Below are 17805 nucleotides of genomic sequence, written 5' to 3'. Positions count from 1 at the left end.
AGTGTGCCCACAAAGTGTTTGATCACTGTTGGATCAAGACGGGAGGGGGCTTCCCTTACAAAACCAGCAGGTCGTCAGCATAATAATCCTCTGGTACCAGGCATGCATGGTTACTCAAGTTTTACTCAATGTTTTATTAATATCTTTGCAATAGTATAGCGCCGAAAAGTTCAAATGCTGTCGGAATCTGCAGACTCTCCAGTTCCGAGTCCTTATTCTTCCGAGATCATACGTGACTCACACGGCAAGCTAGGATGCTGAGAAGAGAGCTCGACACACACGTCATCTGCCTCTCACTGTGAGTAATTGGTGGATTCATGTGTCTTTCTATATTTTGTGTAAACCCAATGGACACTCGGGAAGTTTACAGTTGCCAACATTCTAGCAGCGATTGTGCAAAGCAGCGACGAGGATGAGGGAGTTTCAGAGCCTGAGGGGTTTGATTCCTCCAATTAAGAGGAATATCAAAATAATATGGATACATTTGAAGACGGGTAAGTGTAGGCCATTTCTTTAAAAAAAAAATGTTTTGCAATATCGCAGTAATAGTCCGCTTAGTCCGTAAATGTGACCATCTTGTGGTCCTGTGCCCCCCAAGCACAAGCGCCTCCCCCACAGCCACAGTCTACATGAATACATGCAAAGGTGGCCTCGTCACTCCCTGCAAAGATGCACCAAATTCAGCACAGCAGAGATTGGTAACTGACGATAATAAAAGCCAAGTGGAGCTTCCTGGCTCAACTTAACCTACTTCTAAAGGTCAATGCGAGAAGGGAAAAGTCCGAAGAGTTCTTCAGGATGACTCTTCAGCGGGTTGTCCTCTAATTGCACGTTTGACAGTTTTATCACCACTTCCTGCTGTCCACATGTCACAGTGTCCTTGAGCGAGACATGTAAACCCAAATCTCTCCCGGCGGTTTGATCATACCCTTGCATAGCTTGCTGCCATCGCTGTGTGAGTCAGCCATTATGATTTTAAGTGACATAGTTCTTGAAATTAAAGACAAGATTGAAAAAAAATGGTTATGAAAGACATTTTGGACCAAGTAGAAAGCCAGTTGAGTGGTTGATGTAATATGTTATCTTCACAGGGTGCTCAGTGGGAATGACTTGCAAAGAGCTTCAACTATAAAATCATAAATAAGAACCACACCTGTAGAGTTACAGTAGTATTGACTCTTAGCTACATTAAGGGAAATGTCCTGGCTGTCATTACTGAGCGTAACTGTAAATAGATAGAAAAGGAAGTTGAACAACAATGAAAAAAACTGGGGCAGACTTGCATGGCAGTTGCACCAATGAACAGTTGGGAAATGAAAATAATTATTGTCTGTTATTTCAAATATTAAATAACTGAATAAAATGAAATACCTCCACTAGCATCTAACAAGTGTGAAAAAGAGGCAATGTAGCAGCAAATATGTGGGCTGTATAACAGGTTTGTGTGGGAGGTACAATAGAAAATTCTACAAACTGATTTCTCCTACATGACTATAACTAGAAACCAGTGATCACACGGTCACCGAACTGAACAGTCTTCCGATTATAAAACATTTGGCAATTTCTTTTGGTGATATCATTTATCAAAGTGTAGGCCATAAGGCAAAACTAACTAAAATTAAAGGGAATTTTTGATGCCTGCTTTCACTCAATATAGTGATAGTGAGTCAACTCAAGTGTTTTCATGCATTCAAAAAATGTATAATGTAACCATTTATTTCCTTCTAATTACTTTGAAGGACTTATGCTGCGTTCACACCAAACTTTTTGTGAATTTTTGCCTTGCGTTACTCTTTACACTTTAAGATCTTATTTTGTGTACATATACTAACCATTATCACATATACACTGTGTTATGTGGTCCATGAGGATTGTAATATGCAATAAACCCGTGCGTCAGCCAACGTATTAAGAAGCTCATTAATTTGAGTCTATCTTCTGCCTCTCATTCAATAAATCCATCCCAAGTGAACTGCAGGTTGTTTTCTTTTCTGTCAGAGGTGAGGGCATGATGACTGTATGACTGTATGACCTCAGCAAACTGCAATAAGGTGTGTAGCGGCTTATTTGCTGAGCAGCTGATAGTGTGATACGACGCGGATGATTGTATGAACCCACATCCTTGTTTCCTCTTACAACATTGTATAGACAGTGTTTTTTTTTAACCCGACAAATCTGTTCCAGGAATTGATTCTCACAGGGAGACGCATTATCCCAATAGGCCTTATTTCACAGAAGACATTTCGACCTTTCACAGCAGGAAAAGCACAAGTGTGAATAATGAAGTTAATCATGGCTGAATTTCCTTTAGCTGCTGTAATTTTGGGGTCCTGGTGTTGGGCATGCTGGCTCAGTGTCACACTGTCATGGCTCACTGTGACATTTATATAGAAGAGACAGACACGTCAAGATGTCTGCTGCTTCAATCATGTCAAATGTGTTAAAAGGGCCAGTTCACCCCAAAAAACACTAACAATTTTATCACTTAAAACTGGTGGTATTAAAAAAATAATAATTTAAAAACACAAGCAAAAATTGTGTGTTTCCAAAAATACATATAATTCTAAATACATGTAAAGCTGCACAACTCCGGTAGTTCATGATGAAGTATGATTTTTGTGACAGGAGAGACTTCAGAGAGCAGGTCCAAAGCACATTGGTGCACACAGATACAATTTTCCCCATCCTTTTTTAGCATATTAGCATGCTATCACTTGCTGTTTAGCACTAAACACAAAGTACAGGTGAGTGCAAAACAAAGTATTCGGTAAATTGGAATTGACTGACATTGCCATCCCTAGAGCCATGCTGCTAGCATTGCTAAAAATGAAACCCCACAGCAAGACACCACCAACCAACCCTACTGCTACACACCAGGGACTGATATATTCAATCAGTCTCACCTGAACATGGAACCTACCATCTGTTCAGGTAAGAACGGGGGTGAGCTGAACAGGCACCGTCATACAAAGAAAACAATACACATTAAGAAACAAAATAGATACTTAGATAGAGATATTTGTGCTTATTATTGCTGATACCAACATTTTGCATTGGGTGCACACAAGTGCACACATAAATGCATCAAATTTAAGACAGTGTCACCTGCTTTAGAACTAATTGACCCTTCCTTCAACCAGATGCAACAAACACAGCAGGAAAGAAATATCAATGTATTTGTTAACTGATATATTTACTGACTACATAAAACCAAACTACTTATTTAACCTGATAATGTTGCAATTAGATACTCTTAATTTTCCAGCTCTAGTTTTGAGTGGCAAAGAAGCTCTTCACTATAGATTTAATACAAGTCTTAATGACAGCACCAGACAAAACCAAAGGACATGTCGTCATCAAGATATGATCAATTAGCATGCAATATGCCAGCTAATTCTGGCTAATAGCTACCCCCGTCATCCATCTTGGAACCTTAATTATTTCACTGTTTTAATTATGAATTATAGGTCAGACGTGACTACACATTCATCATCTGACCACTTGTGGAGCGTCATTTCCGTTTGTTTCCCCTGTCTTCCCGACTGCTAAGGTGTCCACGAATGAGGACAGACATTGCTTATAGACTAATATAAACATGCAGAACTGGAGCATCGGGTTTATGCACCACCTGCTGAGAATCGCAGCACTGAACCTGAATCATAACAAGGTCACTTTCCAAGGAGGACGATCATTACAGCACATGTTTAGTCCTACTTCATCGCTTTACTTCCTGGAAATAAACATTTATGCAAAGCATGCCCGTATACACGTATTCAATAAAAGCGTTTATAGAAACACATCAGTAGCCACAGCAGATTGAATCAGACCTTTTTTAACGCAGCCTCAAAAACAAATGGGTTTGTTACCTGGCAACAACATGTTGCTATATGCTCCCTATTGCACCTAATGGTGCCTCTAACTCACCTAATTTACCCCTAGCTTATTCTTAATTAAGTGTCAAAACATCAACAGCAAGCTGAGAGGCACTTAGAGGGATCTGGGATGCTATATTAAAACCAGGAAGTATGTCTTTAAGTAGCAGTAGAGAAAGTGTTTGAATGATATTCACCAGAAATATACACCCTGTTGTCATTCCCATGGCGTTAAATACCGAAGCTTTGTCACAGCCGTCGGTACACACACGGCACCCTTTAGCGCCGGTATGAAGCGCACTGGGCGTTCCATTAACTACAATATACACCCATCCATGGCAACATAAAACGCTAACGAGAAAGTGCACTGGGAGTGTGGTGACATAGTTTAAAGAGGGAAAGAGTTGCACAGTGGGCAGGACGGGAGGTGAATGGGTCCAACAAACACAGGGCTTTTATCCAGGATACCGCTGTTCGTGTCCCTTGTGCCATGTTAATCAGATGTTCCTTCATGAACTGTGTACACAAGGTTCAGCGCCATTTTCACTGTACAAACGTAGTAGATTTAAGCCAAACCATGTAGTTATTTCCTGAACTATAGTGTTTTTTTTTGCCTAATCCTAAAGTGACGCCAAGGTTAACTATAGTGGCTTTGATGCCGAAAATAGAGTGACCCCAACGGGCGGGACGAGTTGGGATGAGAACGTGTTGGGATATAATGAGAGCAGGCTGTTTGTGCTGGGGAGGCTGTGCAGTATTTGTAACAGAGCCTACATACATTATCCTGCCAGCCTGATAAGTAGTTTCAGTCAGTCAGTTTAGTTTATTAGACTGGTTGTAGAGGAATTATTTACACATAAGTGAACACACAACATACATAGATACATGCAAAGAAATATTGGAAACAAAATAGATTTCGTCAGCATCTTGGAAAGACTTCTAAGACACATTGCTGTCTAAAACATGTCACGGTTCACTTATTTATACTAGTTATATTTGCTTTAAAACCATACATTACATAGATAGTCAAACATTTCTGTGTTCAGATTAAACCACCACAGAGCTGTGGTGTTATTCTTATTTTATATTGTGCAGGTAGTGTCCTCTAGTGGACACATTTAGAGATTACACTTTCACTATTTCAGCCACAGCACGTCTGTAGAATCGATGAGTTAAATCCTGCTGATGACAGACTGATAAATAACTCAACCACAGTCACTTTTTAATTGATTGAATATCTTGATGTACATGTTGCTGCTGCTGCTGTAATAATTGATGACAAATATGTTAAAAATCCTCTTTATTTTGGAGGGTCTTCACAGACGTTGGGCGTCTGGCAGGCTGGTGGCTCTCTCTGCCTGGTTGCCCCCAGCGGGACGCTTCATGTGGAGCACAGTATACACACCTCTGACTATGAACAGCAGGGAAATGGCAACAAAGTACGAAGCGTAGATCAGGAACTGAAAAGACATGAGAGGATTACTTGCACTGTGGATGATGATTTATAAAAATCATTCATTAATTGCCCTTCAAACAGCATCATTTTGTCCTGAGGCTTTTTTTATCAGTACTCTTAATTGTCTTTCACTTATTTATTCAAATGCAGTTTCTTCTCCATTGTATTGATAATATCCAATTTCCAAACTTGTTGTAAAAGCTCTTCATAACCCCAGTTATATTACTCAATCTTCTCCTTACAAAATATAAAGCATATATCTAATGTTAAGCTCAAAGCATCTCCTGAACTCAGTGTGTGATTTGTGAGAGCAGCACCTGCGAGGTAATGGTGAGCTGTAGAGACTTGGAGCTGATGACGATGACGGTGAGGACACTCTGGAGGATTGTGCCCAGAAAACTGTTCATGCCGAATACCAACGCATAGCGCTCCCTTTTCAGCGTCTTGGCTATCTGAAAACTGGGATAGACATACATGCTAATGAAAATACTTTAATATTGTACTTATATTAAAATGAAGGAGGACCTAAAACGAAGGACAAGCTAGCTAAAATAGTTTCACTGAAAGTTTTTCATTTAGTCCTACACTGTGTGGACAAGATAGATGTGAGAGTCACAATAATACAAATTAAGTAAAATAACCCAGGTTGGAAACAACCAGAACAATTCCTTTGACTGTTGGTATTAGCGGTGGTAATTGATTTATGTCATGCTCACGTTGGAAATCTTTACACAATCTGAGTACGAAGCATGGCTGCAGCCCAAATTACACAAGAAAGTGCCATTAAAAAGCTACACTAACCTGCACAAAGGGTCAGTGAAGCGATTCTGTCGTTAACTGTGCTACAACAACATTAAATATGCTTAGGACGTGTTTGGAGGTTTAAAATACTCTCCACTCACCACAGAACCATAACAGCCCATAATGGCTCACAAGGCACATCTAGACTTGTTTAAAACATCTTTGTGGCATCATATATATTTGAAAATTCTATACTGATTCATGTGTTCGTACTGGTACACAGTGTTTGTGGATTGATGCGCTGCTGACACATCCATATTGTATTCTTACGTGGAGATGGTGCTGAGCTGCATGTAAACTGATTTGAAGAGGAAGTAGAACGTGTAGCTGACCCAGATGTTGTCAGTCAGATCCATTAGGAATAAAGCCCCAGCGATCAGGAATGTGAAGCCCCCCAGGACCAGTTCCCCCCACACAGACCACTCCAGAGACACGTGTCCCACAGCGACAGTGGCTGCAGCTCCTAAAGGAGGACACAATCACTCTGAGTCAGTGCATCACTATGGGGGGACTAAGGAGAAGCTGATATTATTGGTCAGATTTCTTTTTATAATTTTGTCACATTGTGGGGAAAAAAAACAACTAATACAAGCAGAGTCAAAAACAATATATCTCCATGCTCCTTTTAATTCTATCAATTAGCAATTTCTTCTATTAAATAGCAATTTTGATAGGAACTCTGAATTCACCCCAATACTTCAAAATTAAAGAAAAGAAACCTGCCACACAAACACAGTCACCTGTAAGGCAACATAAAAATTACATAAAGAAAATAAATACATAAAAAAAAACATAAATAAAGAACATTTTGTAAGGTATAAGATAACGGGAGCTTTTCTAACACCAAATAGTTAAAAAAAAATACTTTTTTCAGAAATGTGCTGGCATGGCTGTGGTGAGGTTGGCACACTCGTGCACTTGATAGGGTTTTGCCCTGATGTCAAAAGGTTCTAAAACAGACAACCTGAATGAACTGGAAATACAAAAAGCGACCGTTACATTATAGATAAGGGGCTCAATATGGACTTGCAATGGGGAACGAGAAAGAGCTGCCGTATTGGACACAGACTATTATTTGATTTAGGATGAAATATAAAAAACAAATGCCCCTCATATCATACGGTTGTTATAGTATATGTTTTTAGTGTATTGTGTAATGCATATTAATATATTATGTTATGTGGCACATGTTATGTTTTGATTTTCTGGGAACCAAACAAATCTGTTTAATTTGCTCTAATTCTCATTAAGGTCTGGCGATGTCAGGCTAAAGTTTTGCTGCTTACTGTCTACAATAAATAACAAAAAAAAGCACTTCAATTAATTCATTCATAACTGAAATTCACTTTTTTTTCCAATTTTGTTTCACAGTTCATCCCGCACAGCAATACAGTTACTGAGTAAGTAACTGTATCACATAGTCTCTATCTCTACATGAGACTATAACAATCTTCAGTAGCAGGGAAACATATTATAGATAATATAATTCCTCTCTGATGCTGACACTGAGCAGGTAACAGTCATTTCTGGAAAGTGACGTTTCTCATTTCAGCCACAGGGTGGCACAGTGACACATCACAAAGCCCCTCTCACCACATGTGAAGGAGCTATGAGACCTTTATCCCTGTGGATGGAGGTAAAGTTGGGGACTCCAGAGAGTGACTCTTTGAAGAATTGGATATTTTAAGACACTTGTATCCCCTTTTTCTTCCTCTTTTTATCCTTTGAAATTCTCGCCCGTCGTTTCGTCCCTTCACTTTCCATCTATTCACTTTCCATCTCTTCATCTCACATTACTTGTCAAACCTTTCTTGTAATTGCTGAAGATTGATTAAAAACTAAGCCTGAGTTGAGTTTAGTTTGTAAATAGGGAAAAACTCTGAGTCCCCAGAGACGTGGATCTATTCACCCAGAGCTCTTTATCCACTAGGATATAAAGAGCGTCTGGGTATAATTGCTTCACTCATTTAAATGTGTACATTTCCTTTGAGTACATGTCCATTCGTGATCAATCAGTGCTAATAGTCCAACACGGACACCACTCGGGCTTGTGTGTATTTAAGAAATACTTAATCAATCCCCTTGGCTCTGATTAGCACAGGGGGGTCAAATGGAGACTAAATAATTAGACCAGTTTCCACCAGCAGTGTCAATTGGAGGCTTAGCAGGGTCAGCAGGAGCCAGCTGTACAGCTTCATTCTGTAGAGAGGGATCAATAATGCAGCTGGGCTCTACAGTATGTTCAAACTGCAGGAGTTTAAGCTAAATACAAAATTGGTTCTCATATCTCAGTTTAATTGGATACTTGGTACTTATTCTATAATTTAACCCATTTTATATGCGACAGCAAGCAGGCTGTTTTTATACACCGTTCGTAGCTATACCTACGGAAAGTAATAATTCGTATATATCCCACAAAATCAATTTGTATGTAATCCACGTAATTGTGAACAAGGAAATATAAAGAGCAGTGACCGCCCCGTAGGGATGGTTGGGTAGGTCAAAAAACATTGTCATGTAACTTGCGTACTTAAGTTATGCCACTTCTAGTGTTATTCTAAACCGAACCAAGATCTTCTTCGTCTTTAACCTTACTAAGTGTTTTTTGTCACAGAACCTCCGTACTTAAGGCACAGATACACCAACCTGACATCAAAGAACTAGCGGCGACAAAGGCCGCTTGTTGAGTCGCCTCCCGTCGCCTTCGTCGGAATACACCGCAAAGACGACAACTTTATTCTAACTTTTTGTAAGATATCATATGAACCGTTGCATGTGAAAATGTTGCAGGGAACTTAAAGAGATCTTGAACATTAGAGGATCACCAAAGTGATTAGGATTCATCCTCTGGGAAACACACATACCAAATACCATAGCAATCCATTGTTGGGATATTTAAGTCCGGACCAAAGAAGTGGACAGACCGACCGACATGGTCATCCATAGAGCCATGCCGCTAGTGTGGCTAAAAGAAGAATGGTCAGAATTGATGCTGAAGATATGACTTTTATTCCCTACGATGGTTCTAGCTGCAAAAACACTGCTTTTTATTTCCCAAGATGCAACTCCAGATTTGCCTCTAAATGCCCACGTCTTTTGAACTCCATGACACCGGTTTGAAACATAATCTTTCTGTTAAAAATGTGTAGTCTTCAAGCCCATAAGAGTTAACCCTGATGACATGATTGGTTTCACTGTGATTGTAGTTTTGAAGGTTCAAACACAAGCTGCATGCAGGTCACACTGTTTATGAACCACTTTGTAATGTGTGTGGCATAGATGAGGAGAAAATATGTGACAACACGCTGTGTTTGGCTTTTCACGCTAATTAGATAACATCATACTGTATGTGTGTTGTATGTGGGGGAGTCAAATTTGAATTTGCACGCTTTGAGCTCCAGTGTGTGGCCTGAATGTAAACGGAAATATAATTAGCATGACCTTTCATGCCAAATTAAATGAAAAATCTTGGACATCCCTGACCTGGGGAGGGGAATGTCCTGACTGAAACTATGTCTTGCATATAATTATCCATTGACTTAAAGGGGACATATCATGAAAAATTCACTTTATCTGGGTATCTGGAGTGCTTACCAACCCACAAACTGTGAAATAAGACAACCCAACAATAATATGTAAGATGTTATTATCATGGTTTGTGAGAAATGGCTCGCATTGTAGGTCATGCTGTTATAACTACGATAAGTGTTTGATGGCAGCTGTAGCTCAGTGGGTAGAGTTGGTCATACACAAGGTTGGCGAATCGATCCTCGGCTCCTACTGTCCGCATGTCGTGGACAAGTGTCCTTGTGCGAGACACTGGACCCCAAGTTGCACCCTGGGCGGTTTATAGCACCCCACTTCTCCAAAAAAAAAGGCTTAGGATGGGTAAAATGCAGAGATCAAATTTCATGTATGTACCTGTATGAATATGACAATTGTACTAAAGTTTAAGTGTAAGTTTAAGCGATGTGATAAATGTTTTCGTGATGGTGGCGGTAGGTAGGAATATGTGTTTCTACTGTATTTGAATGATAGAAATGTGTTGGATAACTGCTATTTTTGCCAGGTATGTTTCTTACATTATGACATATGAATGATAACTATATGAGGATGCTATTTTTCCAATGAAATGTTATTAGTATATGTGAGGGATGGCCATACTTATTTAGATGCGAAGGCTAGCAATGTGATGTGTGCCCTATATGTCATTACTATTGGATATGTGAATAGCAGCTATATGTACTGTAATACTTGCCTTGGCTGCTGCTATCATTTTGATATAGGAGTGATAATTATACTTAACGTGTATTATTGTTATGGTAGTGCATGAGTGATAGCAAAATGTTGATGCCAATGCTTACCCTGTGAATGTTTGAAGTGTAAATGATAAGTAATTACTGCTTGAGACCATAGACAAATAGATGGGTTGTGGCGTCCTGTAACTCCTTCTCCTTGAAAATCATACTTTACAAAACAATACAACTGAACATAACTCAGTTTGTTCTGCATACGCATTGTTTTATCTTAATCCTAATGAGCTACTAAAAAATGTTGCTTTCAAGCTCCAGGACATACAGTACAGTTATTAATAAGCTGAATGTGAAAATAGTAAATTATGTTGTGCTTTTCTGCCGTATTTTATCATGCTGGTAATCCATATTCATATTCTCCCTATCGGTTTCCACCAGGTTTTTTCCTCAGGGATGTTTTTCTAAGAGTGGAACAGAGGAGAATACAACAGGAATCTTTGGGGAAATATCAGACATAGGGCCCTACAGCTTGACTGCATGTTGGGCAGAACCATTTACAAGTGAAAAGCATACAGCTGGATGTGGTTTACACAGAGTAATTGCCTTTGGCTTCTGGGGAATACAGGAATGTATCAGTACTATAATCAATAAAAGTGTACTGGCTGGATGGCAGCAGCTGCTATACCCATCTGGGGATGAGAGCAGGCAATTAAATAGTCTAATTAATGCTGCTCCTATTGTCTGCCGTACTTTGGGGGTTGTGAAATACTGATAATAGAAAGGGATTGTGTTTTCTCTCTGCCTATTTATTCAATTATTATTTGTAGCGGAATGTGTACAACAGCCATAAGCTTTAATGAAAATGTTTGGAAAACAAAATCCGCCATTCAGCACCTCGAAAGCTCAATAATTAGTACATTATGTCTCATTTGTTTAACCCGCACAAAATCGAAAAGTAAAAACGACAGGTTGCAGGTTTACAGAGAGTTACAGGATGTCCTGGGTTTGAAATAGTCACAGAATTTTATGTATTGATTCGTGTACATAGACAAGAATTTCACATTTTTTTCATGATGGTCGGCATGAAATCAATTTGTATGTAATCGAACGCCATGTAGGGAGGACTTTGGGGTGGATGGGCGGTTCAAAAAAACAGCACAGGAAACCGGTGTTCGTGTCCTGTGTGAAACCACAATTCCAAGTTGATTTTTTATCATATAACTTCCGAAGTGAAAACACTTCCGTAGTTATTTCAACCCAAACCGCAATCTTTTTACAAGCCTAACTAAGTAGTTGGTTGCCTAAGCCTAACCGAGTTGATCTATTCCTAAACCTAACTAAATCGTTTTATTTTGAAAAGACTGGAGCGGAAATTGACACGTGCGTCACATGTCGCTGGACATTCGTAGGAAAATGCACAAAAAATACATTGTTGAAAGTCGTGCTGAGGTTGTGAACAGAAAGGGAAATATGTGTCTATGTATACACAAATCAAATAAATTATATTTCGTGACTATTTCACGAACTGCCGTGACACTGTGTTGGCCGGATATTTCTTTGCAAGGAGAAGTAACTTCCTGAAGTCTTGACATCACCGTCAGGTTGTCAGGCAGCCAGTGGAGATGATGCATTACCACCATAAAAGCTAAATTTTAATGTCGAAACTGGTTGAAGTGGTGCTAATAATGCTGCATTATAGTTACCTATTAATGTGCTGATGCCATCTACCGCTCCGTTGTAGGCTGTGAAGTTGTGAGGCTGCATATCCGCCCAGAGGACCTGGACGTACCCCGTGACCTGGTAAAAGCCGCATTTCCCTGTAGCTGACCATATGCAGAAGAAGAGCACAGCCACGGAGGAATAACATTTCTTACAGTCCGACGCGAGCCTTCTGAACATCCTCCCAACATGCTTGGCGGCCGTCGCGCAAAAGTCTTGTCCTTCAGAGTCGTGACTGTCTTCGCCTGAGCTTCCCTGTTGTGCAGAATGTGTGCCCTTAAGAAATAAACTAGTTTTAGGCATGGGCAGGAAAAAGCTGGTTATCAGTGCCACAGAGACAGAGATGACAGTCACAACAGCTAAGCAATACAAGGACACCCCACCCACAGACACTAGCAGTTGGCCCAGCAGAGCACCCACAGCGTAGCCCAGCAGCATTGCACCTTTGACATAACTGGTCACTCTCTGATAGTAGCTAGGCCGCACCACGCTGTAAATGTAGGAGATATAGGCCACATCCGCTGCCATGGCAATGCTGTAGCTGAAGAAGGCCAACTGAGCCGAGTGGACCCCCGAGCCAACTAACACCAGCAGAAATGCTGTGACATAGCTGAGCCCCTGGAGGATGAGTACAGGCTTGTACCTGAGGAAGTCTGTCACCAGGAGGATCGGGATGAGGAGAACCAGGCTGGAATAAGTCCACACAGGATAAACCTGTCTCGTCACCTGGATATGGAGGAAGCAAGAGACCTAATTACTTTTTTAGAAAATGAGTCCTAACTGCTGATTGCAAGAGTATCTGTTAAAACACGATGTCAGCAGCACACCAGATGCAGTTCCACCTCTGTTCATTATCAATGAAAAATGACTTCTGCATGCACATGATGGAACAGGAAGCAGCACGAATGAGGTTGATAATGTGACAAATTGATAAATTCAAATATTAATCAAATAGACACAATGGCTGCAGCTTGAAAGGCAGGTACCTTAAATTGCTGTTCCCGTTAAGTTGTTTTTTATTGTGTTCCACTTGGGCCTTGACTGAAATAAGATTCAAAGATGGGTTTTATGGCAGTGGCACAATTTCAAATCTGCAACCTAAATCTCTATCAGCTGCAAAAAAAACAATATACGTTGATGACAGCAGCCATTTGTTGGTGTTCCAAATGTGTACTATTACTTGAAGGACTCTTAAATATTTTATTTTCTGGATTAAATTTAAAGTTAAAATCCTTAAAGGTACAGTGTGCAGGATTTGGTGGCATCTATTGGTGTGGTTGCAGATTGCAACCAACTTAGTACCACTCCACTCACTCATCCCTTTCCAAAACTGTGGTAACGCAGTTCGCCTCACTCAGAGGCCATCCTTACCATAATTACACTACTTTAAGAGCAACAGAAGTCAGATGTTGGGCTGACATTACCACAGTTTTGCACTCTGCAGCTCATGTTACCGCAGTTTCACAAGCATGTCGGAGAACAATGGTGGCCTTCAGGTAACGCAAAAACGCAAAAGGCTCTCTCTAGATCCAGTGTTTGGTTAGACCGTTCTGGGCTACTGTAGAAACATGGCGGAGCTTTATATTGGAATTGGTGGAGTACACCAATCTCATATAGTGTAATTTTAAATCGTAAGCAAATCTCAAGGTTTACAATTTCATATAATGGTTAGATATTGATTCATCTGTCCCCAGAGAATAAATCCCAATTATCCCCCCCTCTTTAATTTTTCTTAGTGCAACCATGAGGTCAAACTATCCTCTTAACCAACACTTTGGTACAGCGGGTTGTGGGTGTTACTTTTTTCAGTTTTGCCTACCAATCAGCAGCTACAAATCAAAACTTTTTCACAATGACAAAAAGAAAATGCACATTGAAATAGATATGTGTCCGTATTAGGAGAGAAACTGGAGAAAAAGAACAAAAAGAGACGGACTATTAGGTAAATCTGGAGATCATTAAGGATCTAACAGCTGCAACTAAAGTCTGTACAATGAAGACATTTCCTGCTTATGGTGAATAAACACGGACTGCAAACCCACTCCAGTAGTAATTCTGTGAAAAAAGCAAGGCACAAATCTTTATTGGAAAGTGTTCCTTCTAATTCACCTTGAGAGCTCCTTAAGTGAAAAGATCAACATATCAGGTTGGTAGTAATCTTTCCTGAAACAACTACAATATACTTTGAGCATATTTTAGTCACTCTTGTATCAAAATGTACTTTGTTGGTGTGGTTGGAACAGGAAATTGAATTTGCACTTTGTTCACAAACTTAGTTACAAGTTCATATGAAATCTCAAAAGCCACTCAGGACCACAAGTTGAAAAGGTAATTTGCATCATACATGCTTGAGCATGAAATGAGTACACCTTGAGTGAACCTGCCATAATTTGTGTGAACAAAGTGGCTCCCGTCCTGCATTGTGCATCGCAAAGTGATTGTCATTGCAGAGGTGTGAAGGACCCCATTTAGTTTTCTTCTTAATGCCACCATGTGAGGCGTGATACTGCAGAGGCTCTCCTGTTCCCCTCAGTCTGCACCAAAAAACCTTTGAATTCACTCATGTAGACGACAGCTCTGATGATGTTAGTCTAGTTTATGCTTACATCAGTTTGTGTCGACTCTACATTATTCTTTCATGTATGGAGGGAAAATAACATGTTGGTGAATAATGAAAAGAAGTAATAAATATTATAATAAGAATCGTTCCTCTAAGCTGAAATGTTAAATGATTAACACAATATTTGATTGCTTTACTTCAAACGGGTAGTCTTAACAACCCAAGTATTTTACACATTTGCCCTTTGGGAGAGAAGAATGATGGTAGAGATGTTGGTTATTTCTTCTATTTGTTTGGTCCAGAGAAGGATAATATTTCTTAACAACAACTGGCCATATATCAGTGGTTATAAGCCTCATAGATGTGAGTCAGAAGGGGCCTGCTACACCGACTAGTAGGTTTTATCATCGATTCACATGGGCGATCACCGAAAGAAGGAATAAAAAGAAGATGACAGCGACCTCTAGCGACCGTAGTAAATATGTCAGACAACTGTCGACTGTTATTTTAGTGATCTTCTGAACCTTTTTTTTTCGTCACATCATAATTGTAATGGTAAAATTCAGCAATGAATGGCAATTCAGTTTGCCGTGGTTATATATAGTCCCCAGATAATGAGGCTATGGAATTTCTCCAAAGATACATGTAAACGCCTCCGTGGGTTAAGGGTGTGCTATGGGTAACCATGGAGCTGATGCACACACCTCCCAAATCGTGTCATTCTATTCTGAGCATCAAACAAGCTAATTTGTTGACACAACTCCTCTCAGGAAGCAGGTTAGAAACAAGCCCCCCAAATTTTACATAGTGGCCAAACGGTGGTACTACAACTTCCGTGTCCGTCACGTGGTGCCATTGGGCCCAAAAATATTTTTTCCCATAGACTTACATTGGGATAGAGTCTGTAAATCATACACAAGATAATATAGGATAAGATAAGATATTTTTTTCTGGGTAAATTAGATTCCCAAAACGAACACTTAAATAGCCATTATTTAAATCATTAGGTCCTTGAACGCTGTATCCAGTTCTCTTTATGCATCCATGGTTCAAAACGGAAAAGAAAAAAACATATAAATGTCATATTGAAAATTGTTTAAGTATATAAGTATAAACAAAATAGCCAAGCAAATGTCTCTGAATGACCCCCGTGCCCACACTTCCATGTAGCCCAGAGATGCTTGAAGTCTAAAAGGTTAGCCATGTTGTGGCATGAACACTACTGTCACTAGGGGCTGCTAATGGATCTTTAGACATTTGTTTAAAGTTGCTAAATGCAAGATTGAGAGCATTTCGTTTGCCTGCACACGGCTCTCAACATGGTGACGGTTGAGCCGATGGCTCGCAGCTAACAATGCTAACAGCGCTAACAGTGAAAACAACGGAGACAGTGCTGACAGAGCTAACAAGCATGGCCGGCCCGGCTATGTCAACAAAACAAGTAGAAGCTCAGATTACAACAAACACAGAGGGAGAGTGACTTCAGCCTCTGCTCAGGTAGACATTACGCCTCTATATCTTTACATAGCAAATAGTTGCGCCATAATGGCATGGATAATGATATATAATTATATTGGCTTTTAATATTTATTTGCATATTAAATTTGTAACCAATAATTAGTTATTTGAAACACATTACAATAAAGCAGTTTCTGTAGTTCTGAGTATACATGGACAAATGTACCTTGAAACCAAACATCCATTACCGTGATTCATACTTTATATTCATAACTCTGTTTACATGAATTTACATTATTCATATTATGTATATTAAAAACCGAGCAAATCTAATAACCTATAAGGCTTCCATCACTGTACAGCAGTCACATATCTCATTTCATAGCTCAGTGCCTCACCTGCTCGGTGGTGAGATTCTTGTACGTTCCTGTGAGAAACTCTGTCATGAAGGGCTCTATAGGCCTCATCATGGAGCAGAAACCATAGATGCAGAGCGGCACAGTGGGGCCCACCCAACCAGCATGGCAGGGCATATAATGGCCTGCCCGGCAACTGCCGCCACACTCCCCGCTCCAGCAAAAACCCATCGTTCCTCTCCGGCTCCCCGGGGACGTCTCGCTGTGTCCGACGAGAGCACAGTCTAATTTAGGCAGTTTAATCTGTTAAGATATGGGAGCCCCAGATAAGGCCAAGGTGAGACTGATTGTGAACACCGAGTCACCTGCTTTGCCATTGTTGTTTCTCTCCTCTGAAGTTTTCTACGGCGAGACAGGAAAAAAAATGTGAGGCTGTGAGTGAAGATGCATTAAGATGAAATATGAGGTGGTGAGCCCCTGGGGCTCCAGCGGGTTATAATAAATACTGTCTCCTCCTCTGTCTTTATACAAAACACCCTCATTCCTGCAGATATTGAGGAAAGGGGTGGAAGTCAAGCAGAGGAATATGTATGAGTGTGTCTCAGTGCAGCTGTACACACCACCATGCTGCCCCACACACACACACAGTATGTACAAACTGTGCCTGTTTAGCATCCGCCACCATTAGCCAGTGGAGTCCAAAACAATGTGAGTGATGCAAACAGTGTTTCAACACTGTTTTAATCAAATAAATAATAGATACTATAATTTTACAAAGTACTTAATGCACCTTCTTCAGGCTGTTAAATATAGAAAAAAACAAGAATTATTATAAACACTTGGACATGTCCACAAATATCACTCAGCTCTAAATTAAATTTGCCCAACTTTCAATTTTACAGAGTAGCTCATCTGATCAAATGATCTCAACTTTCAGCGTTTTGTCTTTGTGACCGCCGTAAATAACAAGTTCATAACTTTAAAGTCAGTTTTGGAGTTGGCTTGGCAGTGAATTCGTAATACTTAGGGAAAGAAATAAGCAAGGCAATCATTCCCCGAGATGAGAATTATTGTAGTCTGTAATTTAAAATATCCAACGGCGAATTATGACTCACCAGCGGGGTGTCAACAGAAAGCTCTGCCTCAGCTCAAGCTGTCAGACTGCCTCCATGACTTAATTCTCAACATCAAGGTCACCGGAAAGGAAAATATTATTCATATTCATATATTTGGCATTTCTGGTTTAATGTTGTCAGATTTACAGTGTGTGATGTTCAGTGACTGCGGCTGGAGGGAGCAGATAGAGAGAAACACAATTTGACCTTTACAC

The 17805-nt window shown here is 40.1% G+C and overlaps 1 protein-coding gene across 1 annotated transcript; it reads right to left on the bottom strand.

The window, feature by feature from the left end:
* Positions 1 to 4603: 4603 nt before the first annotated feature.
* On the bottom strand, positions 4604 to 16713 carry LOC119487986 (thiamine transporter 2-like). Its single transcript, XM_037769091.1, has 5 exons — positions 16518 to 16713; positions 12086 to 12827; positions 6400 to 6592; positions 5646 to 5787; positions 4604 to 5332 (listed from the first exon to the last, which is right to left on the bottom strand). The coding sequence occupies exons 1-5, from the start codon at positions 16704 to 16706 to the stop codon at positions 5189 to 5191; spliced, it is 1410 nt and encodes a 469-aa protein (XP_037625019.1). The 5' UTR covers positions 16707 to 16713; the 3' UTR covers positions 4604 to 5188.
* Positions 16714 to 17805: the final 1092 nt, after the last annotated feature.

The sequence above is a fragment of the Sebastes umbrosus genome, chromosome 5, assembly GCF_015220745.1.
Source record: "Sebastes umbrosus isolate fSebUmb1 chromosome 5, fSebUmb1.pri, whole genome shotgun sequence".
Classification (NCBI taxonomy): Eukaryota; Metazoa; Chordata; class Actinopteri; order Perciformes; family Sebastidae; genus Sebastes; species Sebastes umbrosus.
The sequence above is the reverse complement of the archived record's forward strand: the minus strand, read 5'-3'. Positions and strand labels throughout refer to the sequence as shown.

What these genes read in the sequence shown, in the direction of transcription:
- LOC119487986 (XM_037769091.1), bottom strand. Translation starts at nt 16,706, where the DNA reads ATGGGTTTTTGCTGGAGCGGGGAGTGTGGCGGCAGTTGCCGGGCAGGC. An exon ending in TGGCATCAGCACATTAATAG is followed by an intron (nt 6,593 to 12,085) that starts GTAACTATAATG and finishes GTCCTCCTTTAG; the next exon opens with GAGCTGCAGCCACTGTCGCT. An exon ending in CAGCTCAGCACCATCTCCAC is followed by an intron (nt 5,788 to 6,399) that starts GTAAGAATACAA and finishes TGTCTATCCCAG; the next exon opens with TTTTCAGATAGCCAAGACGC.